At 39.8% G+C, this 18067-nt stretch overlaps 1 protein-coding gene across 8 annotated transcripts in view; it reads right to left on the bottom strand.

Moving 5' to 3' along the window:
• Nucleotides 1-18067, bottom strand: part of plecb (plectin b) — a 115750-nt gene that overhangs the window by 8003 nt on the left and 89680 nt on the right. For all 8 annotated transcript variants that reach the window (XM_088305776.1, XM_088305780.1, XM_088305781.1 and 5 more), the window contains 23 exons: nucleotides 16731-16850; nucleotides 16519-16614; nucleotides 16290-16417; nucleotides 14072-14165; nucleotides 13572-13726; nucleotides 12748-13057; nucleotides 12572-12649; nucleotides 12269-12430; nucleotides 12082-12186; nucleotides 11886-11981; nucleotides 11120-11245; nucleotides 10881-11033; nucleotides 10642-10796; nucleotides 10398-10524; nucleotides 9402-9585; nucleotides 8702-8859; nucleotides 7447-7625; nucleotides 7209-7347; nucleotides 6637-6993; nucleotides 6458-6541; nucleotides 5313-5417; nucleotides 5130-5228; nucleotides 168-3521 (listed from right to left, as the gene is read on the bottom strand). In XM_088305776.1, the coding sequence (XP_088161902.1) occupies nucleotides 168-3521; nucleotides 5130-5228; nucleotides 5313-5417; nucleotides 6458-6541; nucleotides 6637-6993; nucleotides 7209-7347; nucleotides 7447-7625; nucleotides 8702-8859; nucleotides 9402-9585; nucleotides 10398-10524; nucleotides 10642-10796; nucleotides 10881-11033; nucleotides 11120-11245; nucleotides 11886-11981; nucleotides 12082-12186; nucleotides 12269-12430; nucleotides 12572-12649; nucleotides 12748-13057; nucleotides 13572-13726; nucleotides 14072-14165; nucleotides 16290-16417; nucleotides 16519-16614; nucleotides 16731-16850 (6564 nt within the window). The remainder of the gene's footprint in view (nucleotides 1-167; nucleotides 3522-5129; nucleotides 5229-5312; nucleotides 5418-6457; nucleotides 6542-6636; nucleotides 6994-7208; nucleotides 7348-7446; nucleotides 7626-8701; nucleotides 8860-9401; nucleotides 9586-10397; nucleotides 10525-10641; nucleotides 10797-10880; nucleotides 11034-11119; nucleotides 11246-11885; nucleotides 11982-12081; nucleotides 12187-12268; nucleotides 12431-12571; nucleotides 12650-12747; nucleotides 13058-13571; nucleotides 13727-14071; nucleotides 14166-16289; nucleotides 16418-16518; nucleotides 16615-16730; nucleotides 16851-18067) is intronic.

The raw sequence follows: 18067 nt of genomic DNA, 5'->3' as shown, positions 1-18067 counted from the left end.
GAGCACAGTGCACTGCAAAAAAATAAGATTAAAGTGAATCTAAAAATCAAAGCTACATGGTTAGTTGAATCAAACAAAAGGGAAATTGGAAGGAAAAATTGGTTAGTTTTCAGAGAAGGGTTAACAATGGCATAAACAGCTTTGTTATGCCATTTTTGACACAATACCTCTTTAGACATATTTTGAAGTTCTTCAGCTTCTTTTTTCAGTCTAGCCTTCTCGTTCTCAAGTGCTGCGATAGCTTTGCGTAAATCGCCGGCTTCTCTGCTGTTATTTTGTCTCTCAACTTCCAAGTTCTGAACAACAGTCATTTTTTCTTGGGTGGCAATTTCAGTTTGATGAAGACGGGATGCTATTGTATCAGCTTGTTTCTTGAATTTTTTTGCTTCTTCCTCTGCTTTGGCCTGGGCTTCACTGAGCTGAGAAACTTGGAGTTTGAGTTTTTCTGCCTCTGCTATGATCTCCAATTGCCTTTTTCTTTCTGCTTCCAGTGACTTCTGATATTCCTCAGTTTCCTCCTCTAGACGTTGCTGCATGAGCTGTTTGTCCTCAAGCAGCTTTTGTGCTTGCTCTTGAGCCAAGTCCTTCTGCCTCTGGAGCATCTCTGCCTCTGCTCTAAATTTCGATGCTTCCTGAATGGCCTGCATCTTCTCTTTGAGCATTTTGTCTGCAAGAGCCCGTTGCTGATTTAGGTCCTCTTCAGCAATCTGCCTCAAGCGAGCTGCCTCTTGTGCTTCGACACTCAGTCTTGCAGCATCCTCAGCAAGCTTTTTCATGTTTTCAGCTTCATCTGCAAGGAATTTCCGAGTGTTGTCTTTGTCTTTCTTGATGAGGCGCTGATTTTCCTCCTCAATTTTCATTTTAAGCTTGAGCAGCTCTTCCATCTGAACCTTTACTTTCAACAGTTCATCTTCAACCTGGGCTTTTTGACTGACGGCATCGTCAACCTCATCCTTTAAGCGCTGCAGCTCTGCATCGAGGAGAGATTTTTGATTATCAGTCTCATTAAGCTGAAGTTTAACCTTTGTGAGCTCTTGTTCTACCAGGAACTTCTGCTTCAATGTTTGCTCAGCCAGTTTTTTGTGCTTTGCCATTTCAGCATCCGCTTGCTGTTTCTGTTTCAAGGCTGCAGCTTCCGCTTGGGCAAGTTTAGCAGCTTCTAATTCAGCCTCCTTCCTCAGTCTTTCAGCATCCTCCTGGGCTTTGGCTTGGTTTGTGGCTTCTAATTCAGCAGCGACTTTTTGCCGCTCTGCTTCCTCTGCTTGCTGACGGAGCAGTGCTGCCTCCCTTTCTGCCTTCTCCTTTGCAGCCTCGGCTGCTTTGGCGAGCATTTTGGCTTTCTCATACTCTTCCTTAAGCTTCTTCTGCATGATACTATCCTCCTTCTGTTGAGCGAGAACGCTTTGTGCTTGCTGTTCCGCTGCACTGCATTTCAGGGCAGCTTGCTGAGCGGCAACAACATGTTTTTCTGCTTCTTTATCAGCCTCTTCTTTCTGCTTCCTGGCTTCTTCTGCCTTTTTTTTCAATCGCTCAAGTTCATCCTGGGCTGCCTTGCGTTGCCGAGCTGCCTCTTCCTCTGCAGCAGTGATCTTCTTTACTTTTTCCTCTGCTTCCCTTCTCCTCCTCTCCTCCTCAAGGGCAAGCTTTCTTAGTTTTTCGGCTTCCTCCTCTGCCCGGAGCCTGCTTTGCTGGGTTTCCTCTGCAATATTTTTCAGCTTATTTAACTCGAGTTCCAGATCTAGTTTTCCGGAAGACGCTTTCTCAAAGTTAACCTTAAGGATTCTGATCTCTTCTTCGACAACTCGCCTCTGTTTGAGTGTGTCATCCACTATAGCTTTTTGCCTATCCATTTCAGCTTCCGATGATTTCTTCAGTTGGATTATCTTTTCTTCAATTGCTTGCTTGTGTTGATTGGCTTGGTCTTCTAATGCTTTCCTCTGGTAAGTCTCATCTTCAGCTTGTCTACGCAATCTCTCATTTTCTGCTTCTTTTTCTTTCAGAGCAATTTCTGCCTCTGTTTTCAAACGGGTGGCATCGCTGATGGCAGCTAGCTTCTCTTTGAGGATCCTCTCAGCTTCTGCTCTCTGACGAGCTGCTTCTTCCTCAGCAACTTGCCTTTGATGCTTAGCCTCCTCTGCAATGGTTCTTAGCTTGCCTGCCTCTTCAGCCAGGTCCCTCATTTTGGCAGCCTCGGCTTCAAGAAGCTGTTTGCTCTTCTCTGTGTTTGACATGGTCTCCTTTTCTGCCTTGGACTTAAGCTGAAGGAGCACATCCATTTCACTCCTCACTTTGGCTAGTTCATCCTCTAGTTGTTTCCTTTGTTGTTGAGCTGCAATGACCTCATTCTTCAGACGGTAAAGCTCGTCTTCTAGCAGGGATCGTTGTTGTTCTGCGTTGTCAAAGTCTGCCCTGAGACGAATCAGTTCCTGTTCTGCAGTGAGTTTCTGCTGCGCTGTGCTCTCGGCCATCTTCCTCTGCCTTTCAAGCTCTTTCTCAGCCATGTCTCTCTGCTTTAGGGCTGATTCTTCAGCTTTGGCTCTTTTTTTGGCCTCACGCTCAGCCTCATCCTTCTGTTTCTCGGCTTCTTCTTGTGCTAGATTCTTTTTGTGAGCTTCTTCTTCAGCTTGGAGCCTTAGACGGAGGGCCTCATTAGCTTTTTGCCTCCATTTCTCAAGTTCCTTTTCGGCCTCTTCCCTAGCCAATTCCGCATCTTCGTGTTGTTTCTTAAGGTGTGATGCTTCTTGTTGCAGTTGAAGGACAGCACCATGCTCCTGTTTGAGAGATTCTTCCAACTTTGAGGTCTTTTCCACAAAGGACAAGTGTTTGCTCTGGAGCTCAACAGCAGCACTCTTCTGTGCTGCTTCATGAGCAACCTTGATTTGTCTTTCCTTTTCAATTTCTGCTTGTTTCACTTGCCTTTCTGCCTCCTCTGCCTGCATTTTGAGCATTTCAAGGTCATCCAGTGCTCTTTGCTTTTGCCTTGCAGCTTCCTTTTCTGCCTCAAATTTTAGTTTTAGTTCCTCCTCTGCCATACGCTTTTTCTGTGACTCTTCATGGACTTGTTTGCGAAGCTTTTCTGCTTCTTCTTGGGCAGCCTTCCTAAGTTTCTCAGCTTCAGCTGCTCTGTCACGAAGTTGCTTTAGCTCTGACTCAGCTGTAGTTTTTTGTTTTACTGTTGTCTCAAGTTGGATTCTTACAAGGCGTATTTCCTCTTCAATCTTTATTCTGCTTTGAAGAGCGTCATCCACTTGCTGAGTTTTGTCTTTGATCTGTTGCTCTGACAGGTTTTTTAGCTCATGAAGTTCCAGTTGGACATTGTGCTTTTGTTTTTCTGCATCTACAGCAGCAATTTCTCTCTTGCTAACTTCTTCCTGCATTTTGAGTTTCAACTCTTGTGCCTCTTTTTCTGCCTTGGCAATGGCCTTTGCATGTGCTTCAGCTAACTGCTTCTGTTTGTCTAACTCAGCCTGCATCTCTGCCATTTTTTGCTGTTCTTCTGCTTTGAGTTTCTTTGCAGCTTTCTGCATTAGTGGAAGCAAACGGTAAAGAAAAGATTATAATTAAGCATGACATGTGGAAGGTAACAATTTACATTCACCAGCTCTAAACAGTGTGGGTTTAAAATTGTAATTACATTGGTAATCACAACATAATCACACTGGAGTAAGAGCAATGCAATGTAATCTATTACCAGTGCAATGTTAATGTTAAAAGTTAGCTCATAGCACAAGTCAAAGATCAATGTCAGATGCAAAATGGATTTACATTTAAGTGAGGTAAAATTCACGATGCAATGAAATTAATACATGACAAGGCAATGCAGTGAAAATGGATGATGTTATGAGTTAATGAAAAGATGATGATATAATGAGTTAATGGATGCATGGGCATAGTTCATCGTAAGAAAATCACATTGCATTCAGGTATAATTGGGCTAATCTTAAACTTATTTGAAATTTGCTTTCTACAGAAGACTGATATCGGAATCCAACATTTGGGGAAATAATTCAGTAGTGAGATTTTAAAAATGTATTTTAATTGTAGTTTACACTATCGCTTTACCACGTCAAATCAGATATAGTCATAGCATGTGTTTTGGTACACCAAATTTGACTAAAGTGGGTTCTTTGAATCACAGTATCCACCACAAAATAAATGAAACAAGTCAAAGAGACAAGGCTTCAGAAAATCCCACTGTTAGTCGGAACACCAAATATAAGTATAAAGCCCCCTCAACACCAAGATAAGATTGACTTATAGTAAAGAAAAAGTAAGCTCCCCTCGCTGTTATAGTAAGTGTCTAGATTTTCATTTTCTGAGGTTTCTTGCAATTGTCTATCGACTTTACTATGTTAGATCACCTTAATATTCAGTTTAAGATGTGAAACCTCTTAACTACTAAAACTGAACGAATTTACTGTATTTGATCACACCAGTCACCAAGCATGTCGAAATGATGTAATGTATTGTGAAAAATGCAAGAAAACCAAAAAGAATACATGTGAAAGAGCCTTCATCACGAAAAATTTACCTCTTTAATGCTCAAACAAGTTCAAGCATTCATCAGGGCAAACCACTGGCAAGCAGTTAAGAGAGGCAAACAAACACACCATTAGGGTAAGAAAAGAATGTAAAAACCCAAGCGTGTGAATTTGACACAGAAAACCCAAGATTGAAGGAAATAGATTTTAACTTAATGAAAGTGACTGCAGTTAGAACTAAATAAATAAATAAATAAATGCATAAATAAAAAGAAGGTTTTTATGAAAGAAAGAACCCCTGATCAATGGAACACTACATAACTGAAGACACTGTAAACTTAACATAAAAAAAACACACATAGTACTTAACCCATTTGAATTTAAACCCCCCAAAATAATTTTATCATATTTGATGTCCTGGACTGAAAAAGAACTGTGTTCTTTCTATCAAATACTGTATATTCATGCCGTGTGAGTGTGTGTTTAGGATTGTAAGGTTGTAACATTAGCGTCAGTATAAAACACACACATATTACACGAGTGTGGTGATGGGAAGATAAAAATGTTGCTTGTTTGGTAGATTAGTTTGTTGGTTAGGATCTGGTTAAATTTTGGTTTGTTTGGGATTCCCAGCTCAGAGCCACGAACCTCCTCATTCTCCAGGCGTTGCTGTGCATCAGTGATGAATTTGATGTACTGACTGGTCAAAGTCATCAGTTCACTGTATCGGGTCCTCAGTGTTACATACTGGTTTGGAAGAAGAGTCGTATGAGTAAGGATTCGGTCAGTGGGACTGAAATAATTTCATGACATGGATTTCAAGACCCATACCTCCTGAATGATGTTATCAGATGCAGAATCCAGTTTGGTTTTCTTTAAAGGAGAAGCAAAAGGCTCCACTTGGGCTCGATAGGCAACCAACTGGAGTTCATAGTCCTTGTGGGGGAAAAAAAGACATTGTAGTTCAGTGAATCAATAGGCATCGATTAAGGATACAACAGTATGGTAAATATTGTGGGGTCTCGGTTTTCCAATTTCACGGTATTACATGCCTCTGGTGTTAGATCACACGATAAGTGGTCAGCTGTGAAACACTGCACTCTGCTGTCAACTTTAAAACGCTACAAGCATCTTGGGGGATGCGATGGAGGCTCTAGGGCTTATCTCATTTCTCTTTTTGCCGAATCTCTGTTTTTCTTCACAGAGTATGGAGACGCAAGAAAGAGAATTGAGATTCATCCTCAGCCTCTCGATTTATTGCGGCTTTAAAAAATATCAAGGTTTCAATTACTGTCACTGGTAATGAGTTTTTCTTTTGTGGGGACTTGTAAAAAGATGCAAAATGATTGGCTGCTTGCAGACATAATTTAACGGGTCACCTCATTGAAGTCAATTAGCCAGCTATTTTAAGTTCCTTCTTCTTGGCTGAGCAGCATCGTGCGATACTGCATATTTTGGCATTGATCCGATACCACCTAAATACAATATTGATGCATCATTTTTCGTTTTACGTTTTTCCAGACCCAACATCCATTTTTTTTTTATACCGCTTAGCCTTTTAGTATTTCAATATTAGGATGAGCTGGAGCCTATCTCAGCTGACTTTGGGTGAGAAACAGGGTACACCCTCAACTGGTCACCAGTCAATCATAGGCTGGGCAAATTTAGACAAATAAGGTGAAATTTACATTACTGAACAATTAAGAACCTTAATTTAACCTAATAAGTATGTTTTTAGGAATTTATTATTTTTTGGAATGAAGCTGGAGTACCAGAAGAAAACAGAAGCCACAAACAACAAAATGCTGTATATCGTTTTTTTCTGCAAGAAGGTGAAAAGTAAGATGCCAGAAAACAATAGGACACTATAATTTAGATAATTAACAATTTTGTTCATTCTCTGTCCTTTCAGTGACATGTCAAAGCAGGAGAGCTACAGTTTTAACGTAATAAGACTAGTGTTGTCAAATGCTCACCTTGATAGTGTCAATGTATGCTTTCGCATATTTCTGACACTCATCCACTTTGTCTTTGTTCTTCTCAATCTCCTCCAGTAATTTCTGTTTTGGAAAGCAGGATAACATTGAAGTGAAACTGATTTGTGTCGTGAAGACAATGCATTTGGCCCCTTGTAAAATCAAAGTACATTACTGACCCTTTCGAGAGCCAGTTGCTCTTTCAGTGTTTTGCTGTCAGTGATGGGAACGGTCTGGATCCTTTCTTGCCTTTGCTTGGCGTCTGCTATCCAAGTGATAAGCCAATCATAACTGTCACGGTAGTAACCCAGCTGTCGGCCGAGCTGCTCAAGCTCTCTCTGGCGAAGGTCAATCTGTGTGAACATGGCCTTCCACCGGTCCTGAATGCTTGACTGAAGCTGCCGGTAGTGGTCCAGCTCAGCATCGCGCTCACTGTGCACCCGACTCATCTTGTCACTCACAGATGAGGCTTTCTTTAGTTCTTCTTCGAGGGAATCAAACACTGGCTGTTCAGCCTCGGCCTCAGCTTTCATTTTCTATATTTTTTTAAACCAAAACAAAAGTGAAAGGGCTATGAGTGGTGACCACAAAATAAAATCTTCACAAAGATTAGGGTAAATCATGAAAGTGCATGCTAAGTAAAGAGTGGGTGAAGAGTTACATTGGGCAAAGATGGAAATATTTGTTGTCAATCTCTTGTTTTTTTCATATGTAATCTATAATTAGGCATCTTTTCATATTTCCTGATTACCTTAAGCTTTGTACGGTACGTCTCAACAGCCTGGATGTCACTAGGCACAGTGTGGACTTCCCGCAGGTAGTCCTCATACTGCTTGAGGATACCCTCAGCTCCCTGACTGTTACGAATGACCATTTCCACATTCTTGAGCCTGGTGCAAGAGACAGCAAATCAGTAGAAAGCACACCACAGTGGAAGCAATAACAGCTTTTGTCTCTTAATACTGTGTAGAATCTTTTGAAGGTCTTACTTCTCGAGATAAATGGAGGAGAGCATGTAAGTGTGATCCATCTTCTGCACGGTGAGGTCGAGCTCAGAGCGCAGCATAGGACTCGAAGTAGACTCCTGTGGGGACTTCAAGATTTCTTGTGCCTTCACTGAGACTTTATCAAGGTTCTTCTTGAGACCCTCAAGCTCTGCCTGCACTTTCTGTAAAACAAACGGTCAATGTTTTTGGTTCAGAAAGATAAAGAAAGAAATGAAGGAGGTGCTTCTCAGTTGGAAAAGCAACAGCTCAGCTAACTTTTGATTTCTACTTTTCCACCCATTTTTGTCACGTAATGTTCATTCTGTGTCATGCTAAGCCATTGTGGAATGTGAACCGTTTTCTGAGATTTTGGTTGTGACATTCTTTGACGTATAGTATCGTTGTTTATTATTGTGTCTACAACGGTTGCATGTTTACAATAGCTTAATTTTTTTATTGGGTGGGGAATACACAATCATGAAGCTAAATGCATCCAGGAGGTGATGAGGCGCTATGAAGTAAAATGAAGCAATCAACGACTAAACAGAAGAATGTAACCAATAATTTTGCATGTTTGCCACTTGCCAATTTGTTGGTTGACTTTTTTCCATGCAAGTAGTAATTATAAGATGACAATTTCATCATGCTGGCGCCCTCAATATGGTCAGTGCAGAATTCAATTTTGCTCCTCACTCTCATCTAATCTCATCTGCTTCACCCAAAATGTGCATTAAAATGGATTAAAACTATGCATCTATTGTATGCCAAGTGGCAATGCAAAGGGACCTCTTGTAATGAATATTTTAATTTGAAAAAATACTTTGTTATTTATGACTAATATTATCGTTTTAATTATTGTCTTCTTTTTTATGTAGTGCACGTTGTTACAGCTGTGGTTGTTGTTAAAAGTTGAGTTCAGTTGAACAACATAAATTATTTTGATATTGTTTTCTTTCAACAGCAGCTGCACAAAAAGTGGGGAGAGAATTGACCATGAAGTTTTCTGCCTTTTCACATCGGTCAGATCAGAGTAATGATAAACCAGACTCACTTCTCAAGTATTTCATTCATTTGAGTGACAACAAGCTTTGGCAATGGACATGTAGTTATCTGATCGTGAACATGTCTTGTGACAATGTGAACAGTAGGGGTGAAAGTCTTCTTTCATGGTATATGAAGATTAATGTTGCATCTATTGTTTAGGCTCCGATACATTTTTCGGGAACTTTGTGTGAAAGAAGAAAAAAGTGCGGCATACCTGCTGGTTTATAGACTTCTGAACACATTCTTTCAGAGGTTCCTTATCCATTGGTTTACGTATGCGAGCCACAGACTGGTCTTCACAGTCCTCAATTCGCAGTCGCAGGTCTTTGAGCTCTGAGATATAGTTCTTACACAGAGACTCATTTTGTTGACCTATGAAGAAGAGTTTAAATGTCATTATGTGTGAATAAAAAACATTGTATTCAGCCAAAATAGCTCATCATATCGAAAAAAAAGAGCACATGCAATTCATGTTCACAGCATATGCACTCACCTGTAAGGAGGACCAAAAACAATAGATAATAGAAATACTAAATAATAAATAAAATATTGATACAACTCTTGCATCTCATTAGATTATGCAGGTGTACAAATAGTCTTTTATTTTTATTCGTTGATGTGACTGATTAAGCAATTTCATGAGATGAACCCAGAATTAAAGGCTGTACATTGTGTAGACTTTCCAGTGGAAAAAAACATGCCGTCAATCATCTACATCTACGCTCACACAAACATCTCCATGTCTACTCTAAAGCTTGGAAGCGTGTGCATGACTTTACATCACTCACCTTTGAGCTTAACAACCATTCGCCCTGGAATATGAATTAAGAACAAAACATGTATGCTCTATATACTACTACAATGGATATCATTTCTCCCCTTTCATCAAAAACAAGCCATTGCAAGATTGTTACCTTTCTCCATAGAGCGAAGCAGGCTGTCAAAGTGCTGAGTGGACTTGGTGTAGTCTGCCTCTATGTGTAGCCGGTCATCAGGGCCAAACAGCTCAGAGTCCTGGCTGTCACGCATGAAGTCCTGGTAGTGGAGCTCCAGGTTCCTCATCATTTGTCGATATTCTTCTGGTTTCATTGACTTTAACTGGGAATGAGAGAGGAAAATAAGTAAATAACTAGTAGAATTAAAATTGAAAATTCCTTAACTACCATGGTTTTGAAATATAGATATATAAAGATAGTTGATCTACAAGAGTTGTCAGTTTTAACAGATTGCACTCAGGGAATGACATCGTCGACTAAAATGATAATTACTTGCTGCTCCCGTCTTTAATAAAAATATTAATATTATTATTATTATTATTAAAAATATTATATATATTTTTTTAAATAATAGATCATGGCGCTATGGAAACACAGCGCCGCTGTCCCAGCAATGTGCGTAAGATTAGGTAGAGCCGTCAAATTGACTTGAAATAATGACTCGCAGCTATTTTGGGATTGTTTAATACCATACATTTGCACCATTGGAATGAAATATAGAGAGAATTTGGAAAAGTCAAGAAGTCAAGACGTATCTATCTATACGTGTATCTATCTATACACAGTTATAACTCCAAGTTTGAAAACTGTCAAAATGACTCTAGTAGTCCTAGTGAGAATGTGAATCAGCAGTAATTGTAATTCTAGTGAAGTAATGTATTCCATATGAATTTTGGCTTCACAAATCTCTTCTTTTTTTTCTTTAATTTTTTTTAAACAAACTACAAAATGAAACCTCATACACACACCACAAAAATGAATATGATTAAAATGCCAGTAGAACTATGATCCCGTATGTCATTTCATTTCATTTAAATGTATTTTTACATGAAACAAATTTAACAACAAAACGAAATAAAAGAGCAGCAGTTAGAACGCCAGATACATTTTAATAAGAAATGTGTCAACACACACCGTGGTGATGTTCCAGGAGCGAATCTGTGTAAAGTCCCTCATCAGGTACTGCCAAGATAGCAAACTCTTCATGTTGATATACAACGTCTGCCACATGGACACCATTTGCTGATGACCTGTATCCAGACTGGAAGTAGCAGATAGGGAAAATCTTTTGTTACATTATTGCTGATACCATAGCCTAGGATACTACTAGATTTTAGGTTTAAACAAAATAGCTGGAATCACAAAGTCTACGACTCACCTGGACACGCTGTCCATTGCATCTTTGTTTACTGGAGGAACCAGGAAGCAAACAGAAGGCACAGTTGCCTCATGTCCAGAGCGGCTCAGGACCTTCCATTTGAAAGGCTGCGAGTTGTTGAGGAGAGCGCACTCATCTCCTTTATGAACAGTAATCTGTGGAAGAATGCAGAATTTATCAATACAGTGGCTCTTTAGTTGTTCCATGTAAGCTTTTTGCATATCACAAGTAATCCACACCTCTTGTTGTTTGAAGTCACAGACGGCCTGAATGGGCAGTTTGCCTTTGATGGAGGTGGTGGGGTTACGTGGTTTCAGCTGAATGATGGAGCGAGCCCTTTTGTTCAGGCCATTCACATGTGTCTTGAATTCATTCAACTGTTCGCGCTCTTCCTGTTGACATAGAAGCAAACTAGATTCACACCAGGTGACTACAACAAGACTGTACATTAAGGTCGGTGAAGAGCAATCATCCCTACCACAGTATCCTGGAGCAGATCCTCCAGGCGTGTGGCTGTGGTGGAACGATCACAATTGTACTTCTTATTCATAGTCTCCTGCATTTTTTTCAGCTTTTCCTTAGCCTCTTTTACATCGGCAAAGAACTGTAAGGAGGAGGACAAAATTATTCCACTTTATTAATCCATTATGCAGGCACACCTTTCGGCGTTTGTTTTTTTCACCATTTATTTATTTTTTTTCACAGTCAGAGCTTTGTGCATGAATATGTTTTCTTGTTTAATAACATATCATCTGCCTATGACGCCATGGCATAACGTTGCCATCAAAATGTTGCTAACAGACAAAAGGCATATTCACTCAGTATTTGTGAAATGCAAAATAATATGCTGTAATAAACAAATGAACATAGTTCCCTTGGGCATTTAAATTTAGTGGCAACAGTTCTCACATGTCCGACTTGCCACTATTGTGAGTGAGAACAGATAGTTATTAAAACATAAAAGGAAGTATAGCTGCACTCCAAACAAAATAGTTTGCATCACTAAACACTATTCTGTAAGTTATATATTCGAATGGTTAAGGCACATTTAGATGGACTGACAATATTGAAAACTGCTGCAAATCCAAAGCACCAAGACTGATCCAATTCCATTCCCTCCGCAAAACAAGATACCCTATGATATAATAAATAGCTTCAGCATTCACCATTTTGGTTCAGCAATAGCATTTCCCCCAAATGTCTATGAAAATGGCCACTTAAAGTAATTGCTAAATCACAGATACCTGGTAGTAAGCTGTGTTCTCTTTAAGATGAGCCTCAATACAGCAACATAATTGAAGAATCCAACTCCATTGAGTCTGCAGAGCACCCGTGAAGGCCTGGTCGAGAGCAAGCAGATATCAGCACAGCAAGGTAGTACAAGTCAAAAACACATTTTTGCCAATGTTCCTGTCTCAACAAACTTGTTGTTGTAATCACCTCCACCGTCTTCTTGCCAGGATGGCCATCCTTGACAAATTTGTCTCCTGTAATCTGGATGTCATTGACTTTTTTCTCTCTGTGCTCCAACTCACGCATGAGAGCCTGAAGGATAAGAACAAAAAGGAACAATGAAAGCATAAACATGCAAAATACATCATTTTAAGACATGTGAAAAGAAACACACCGAGTAATTGTCTTTCTTTGCTGCCATGTTGGTGTTTCGGTCACTCCAGTCAAAGTTGACCTCCTCCTCCTCTTTGTCATTTAACCACACAAGCTCCTTGGTTGCTGCACTGACAAATGCATGCAGTGAATCCAAGTTGCGTAAGCGGGACTTTGAGGAGTTCTGAAAGGTGAAAGAATATTGAAAAGATGAGTCTATTATATTAACCAATTAATGTAAAAATGCATGTACCAATTGGTGTACGTGCAATAGTATAATACACATATCACTGTCTGGTACATGTGTATTTGTTTGCATATTTACCAGGAGTTTGCCATACTGAAGGTCCAGTTTACCCAGGTACTCTCTGTATGTGCCTTTGCTGGCAGGGGATAGCTGGTTCTGAAAACCATTAGGGGTGAAAAGGAGGTAGGAAAACCGCTTCATGAAGGTTCATTTGAATAAGCAAACTGGGAAAATAGAAAGACGAAAATAACTACCTCGTCGGCCTTTGCACGTTCAATCTTTGACCTGAAGTCTTCCACCGTCTGGTGCAGGCCTCTGTGACTGCCCAGCTGTGACTCCACAGAAGGCAGATCTGAACCCCACTCAGCTCCGTCGATACGCCGTTGATTCTCTTCCACCCAGGCAAGAAGATCTTGGGCATAGCGCAAGGTCACGTCATCCAACTCTGGTCGTGCCTTCATGGTAGTCTTCGTGGATGTTTGTGTCAAAGTAATTTGGGAAGACTTCAAGCGAAGGTTGTAATCGCTGCGCAAGTTGACGAGGCGCTCGTGAAGGCTGTACACCCTGCATAGAAAGAGGATCATATATTTACTCGAAGGCTATTTGGTGAAATCCCTATACATTAACTTTGTCTGTGATTATTTAATATAACAAATAGAAAACAAGATACAATACAGAAACTGTTTTCAAATAGAAACAGCAGGGCTGGGTTTTACCTCTGTCTTCTGTGGGATCAGGAAGTCAGGCCCGCCCACTTATGAGATAATGTTTTATAAATCAGCGCCCGCCCCTCCTTTCCTGGAAGAGTTGCCTATTCTAAAACCTACGCCTTGGTATGTGATTGCATTATTATTGTGTCATCAGTTTTATCAGAACAGCTAATGTGTATGTGTCCTACTGTTCAGTGAAAGATGCAGCATAAAAATATAACATGGGGTTGTGAATCGACTTTTTTTTTCATATGGATGCATATTTTGAGCAGTTTATATCAATATTAAGTTGATTTTTGATGAATCTTTACATCCCTACTAGTTAGTGATCAACATGCTGCCTCATGGTAAATTCATGTAGCACCCACCTGCGGTACAGCTGTTCAGCCTGAGGGTGGCGCCCATCCTTGAGCGTCTGTACGTCATTGAAGAGCAGACGAACAACGTTATCGGCTCTGTCCAGTTCGCGCTCAATTTCTGCTGTGTGCTGAGCTGGTTTCCCCGCATTAAGGAGGCGGATATCCTAATAGAAGAACACAATTTTTAAGTCAATATCAAGTACTGTCCTGTATATGGCAGTGGTCGCCAACCTTTTTTCCACCGATTCATACAACTCCATAATTTTTGCGGACTGTGTGCCGTGCAGGCGCTGTACGTGCTATTGTTTCTCATTTTGTAAGTGTTTAATATTAGTGTAATATAACCCAGAAAAAACATGCAAAAAATGCAAATTTTTTAATACATTTTTTTCATCTGTGTGGCACGGTACAAAGTGGCCCGCAGACCGTTATGTGGTTTGGGACAGGTGGTATAAAGCATTTGAAAATGTAATGTTATAAGGCTAGTTCTTTGTAGTCTTGGAACTTACCGTCTGGAGCAAGGTCTCAAGGTGGATTAGGTGCTCATCATATCTTCCTGACTCCATTTGGACTTTGCTTATAATCCTCTGGAGCCTCTCGAGTCTGAATTAAAAGAAAAACAAAATAAAAACAAAAAAACAAAAACAAAACAATCCATTCATCAACCCATTGTCTTCGGGCAGTCATCGCGGTACACCCTGAACTGGTTGCCAGCCAATCGCAAGGCACATATAGACGAACAACCATCCGCGCTCAGACTCATACCTAAGGGCAATTTAGAGTGTCAAATTAACCTTCCATGCATGTTTTTGGAATGTGGGAGGAAAGCGGAGTAGAAATCCACGCAGACACGGGGGGAACATGCAAACTCCACAATGGAAGCCCGGAGTTGGAATCAAACCCACAACCTCTGCACTGTGAAGCCATCGTGCTAACCTGCCGACCATCGTGCTGCTCCTTGAAAGAATCCTCCATGGTGAATTTTAATTTGTCATTGAAAATTCAAGAAAGCTTATAACTCAATCAACTATACTTACAGGAGGTTGTGCTGGAGCAGGTACTCCAGTTTATAAGGGTCACTCACAAATGCCATGATATCAACTATTCAGATTAACATCTCGGTAAAACAGCAAATAGTCAGCAGTGTAGCAGAAGAGAGTGTGACTGACAACAATGTCTACTTTTCCTGACTTTCCACGTCTCTGAAGCAAAACTAAGACTATTAGTCTGACAAGATGACTGGACAATCTTGTGATACACACCCTCCCATTTCTCAGTCATGACGCAATGTTTCTGTGACTACATACAAAATATAGCATGGCACATCAGATTGTCGAGCTTTAGTATGAGAGTCGATTTAGGAAGAAAAGTGCAAAAACTTTCTCTAGCAGCGTACTGCCGTAAATAATGGTACTTGATACTGTCTAGTCCTCAGATTAGTTATTCTTTTTTTATTTTTTTAATTTGTCTGCCACCACAATGATTGTGAGAGATAGTGGTTGATTTATTGGTTTGCAGTAAGCAAAAACTACACCAATCAAACTGATCCAATACATTTTGAATCAAAATGGACTAAAATCACATTTTGTATTCACTGTATTTTTACTGAAGCATCCTCCGTCCAGTACGGTGGCCGAGAAAGGTCACTACAATTACAAACTCCACTACACTAACAACACTGAACCTCGGCACGACTGCAAAAGCCATAACACAACGGCATTAAACTACAGTGTTATTGCAAAAGCAAAAATGGAGGTGACAAAAACTCACACAAAATGGGAAAAGGAACAAAGCAGGAAAAGTAATAAAAACAAAGTTGTTGTTTTATTGTTGGAGCCTGTGTCACTGTATCAATGTCAGAAATTGTTTATGCTGCGTTTTTCAAATTATTTATTTGTGATATTCCTGTGGTTTGTCCATGTGTACGACGGGTTCAACTTGTACGCGAGAACAGCTGTGACTTGCCAGCCACGTGTTAGACGTTGCTAATGTTGAGTTAATGTTAAGATAAAACAAGGCTGAGCCGGTCAATTGCCGTTTTGATAAGCGAAGTCGGAAAAATAAGAAAGTAAAACTGTGATTTATTTAAGTCGTGCTTTTTGAAGTATTGTAGCGTCTTCAAAAGATACATCGAAATTCTTTTACTTATCTCCTTTTTTCTTGTCACAATACGACTACAGTGGGCCGTAGCCGACGTTTACGACGTTAATAAATAAATAAATAATCATTAAATAAATAAATAATAAATATGAAATAAAAAAAATGTGAGTTTTCACATTTTTGTAATGATTATATAATATGCTGGTTATTATTCTTAATATACTAGTGACCTATTTTTTGAAGAGTCTTGAGAGTGACTCAGATGGTCCTTTAGGGGCTACAGGATGTGTTGTAGCCCAGCACACAGCCACACAAAACAAACATGTTTGTGGTAGTGTATAATTGTTATTGATCATTAAAACACATTTGCATTACAGAGTGAATTGAATTATATTTTATTTATTGCTGACTTTGTCATAACGTGCTAATTTTCATGCCTGTCAGTAATTTCTAGTTACACATCCTTTTTGGATTGATGTTAAACTTTTTCTAAAAAAAAAAAATAATAAAAAAAAAAACAATAGCTATCCGGAATGAATAATGAGATATGAAAATTGTGTCCATATCAACCATACCAATTGAGAGGTACATTCTATTCGGGTTTGTGTGATCAAAATGTCAGCTGACCTCTCAAACTCGGTCCTCAGCAGTCGTTCTCTCTCCAACATGGAAACATGAAGTCGGCCCCATTCTTTCTCCACATCAATAGGATGGTAGCCAGGAGGGACCTTTACCTGTCCAGCATGCACTGCACTCTGTGGGAAGTACAGAACATTAGTTATTGTTATAATATATAAGCATATAAGGATATAAGCAAATACAAAGAATTAATAAATAAAGATGGAGGGTAGCTTGCCTCAAAGGTTTGGTAGATATGTTTGGAGCGGTTCTTATCAGATTCTTTAGGTGGCAGCTCTGTCTCTTTGAACTTCATGAATTGGCGCCAAAGAAGCTAAATGAAAAAAACAGTAAGGAAACAATCCATTTGTATTTCATTTTCTATGAACTAAAAAGGCTAAAGTGCAGACTACAGAACAACCTCAGTGTGGCATTTGCATATGCTCTCACCTCTATTTCCTCATAACTGGCTGGGAATCTCCTCTCCTCAAAGACCATGGCATGGTGGCGGATCCACTGGAGCAGAAGAGTTACAAGCTCATAGTACTCCCGCCAGCGCAGCTCCAATTCCTGAAGGCAACGCAGCAAAACAGATTGCGACAACAGTTCAGTTCAACAACAGCAGACCACAACAAGGGACCTCTTCTTCTCCCGAGTCACCATTTTCCATCACTCACACACCACAGTAAACTTAATTAGGCATCACCAACAATGCAGGTTTGTGCAGAGGGTAAATGATGGGAACAGTGATAGTGGAAAAAGAGAGACGAAGAGTGGGAAAATAATAGGAAGGAGACAGATGAGGATATATTATTGCTTTGTCAGAACACAGTTTGAATACAGGATGAATGGTCCTGCGCTTTCAAATACATGAATGATCAGTTCTAAATTAGATTCACCTCATCGGAGAAAAACAAATACATTTAATTTTAAATGAAAGTGAACAAAAGCATTACAACAATATATATGTCTTTGAAAAACCACAGTATTTAGAAAATAAAACATTAAAAGGTCTATTCATTTAATTTTTTTCAAATTTGGCGGGCCGGATTAAAACGTATAACGGGCTGCATGAGGCCCCCGGGCCGTAGTTTGCCCACGCCTGCATTGGAGCTTCCTTCCTGTTAATTGCAGTATTTCTTTAGAATAAATAATGGTTCTGAAATTACCAAAGGATATATTTACAGTAAAATCCAGTCTCCGAGTTAATGTCTTCCAATTCTGAACTTCACAAAACCTACAATTCTATTTTAAAACAAATGTCACAAGCCTATTCCGTGCTAATTCAATCTGCTCAAAATAGACCCAGGCAAAGCCATGGGAATGCAGTTAAAAGATGTTTAGTCAGAGGTGATATGGCATGATTCCTGACTGCGACTGATTCCTGAGTCACTCCCTCTTCAGGTCGTTCGGAAGCTTACAAATTGCAATGTAAGTAGACAATATGTTGGAATAATTGTTGCTGCCGGTGAAGAAGTTCTACCTGGCTTTCATACATACAATCTAAAAATAAAAAAAAATAAAAATAAAATAGTCTGCGTAATTCATCTAAAGTTGGATAAATCTTGCACGTGCATTACATACACTTTTACTCTGTGCAACTTGAAGGCTGTAGCAATTCATCCCGTTTAACAGACACAGTTCTGGTTGTGTACATTCATTAGATCAGCTTTCACATCTTTTTGCCAGCGCAATCAATTATGCATCTGTTTTTGCATGTGCAAACCTGCCAGGCCCGTGTCACAGGTATCACATTTTGCCGTAACACAGTATTATAAGGCATTACT

The sequence above is a fragment of the Idiotropiscis lumnitzeri genome, chromosome 10 (assembly GCF_059441095.1).
Source record: "Idiotropiscis lumnitzeri isolate Australia: NSW breed Sydney's pygmy pipehorse chromosome 10, RoL_Ilum_1.0, whole genome shotgun sequence".
In the NCBI taxonomy this organism is placed as follows: domain Eukaryota; kingdom Metazoa; phylum Chordata; class Actinopteri; order Syngnathiformes; family Syngnathidae; genus Idiotropiscis; species Idiotropiscis lumnitzeri.
Note: the sequence above shows the minus strand (reverse complement) of the source record. Positions and strands in the feature narration are given on the sequence as shown.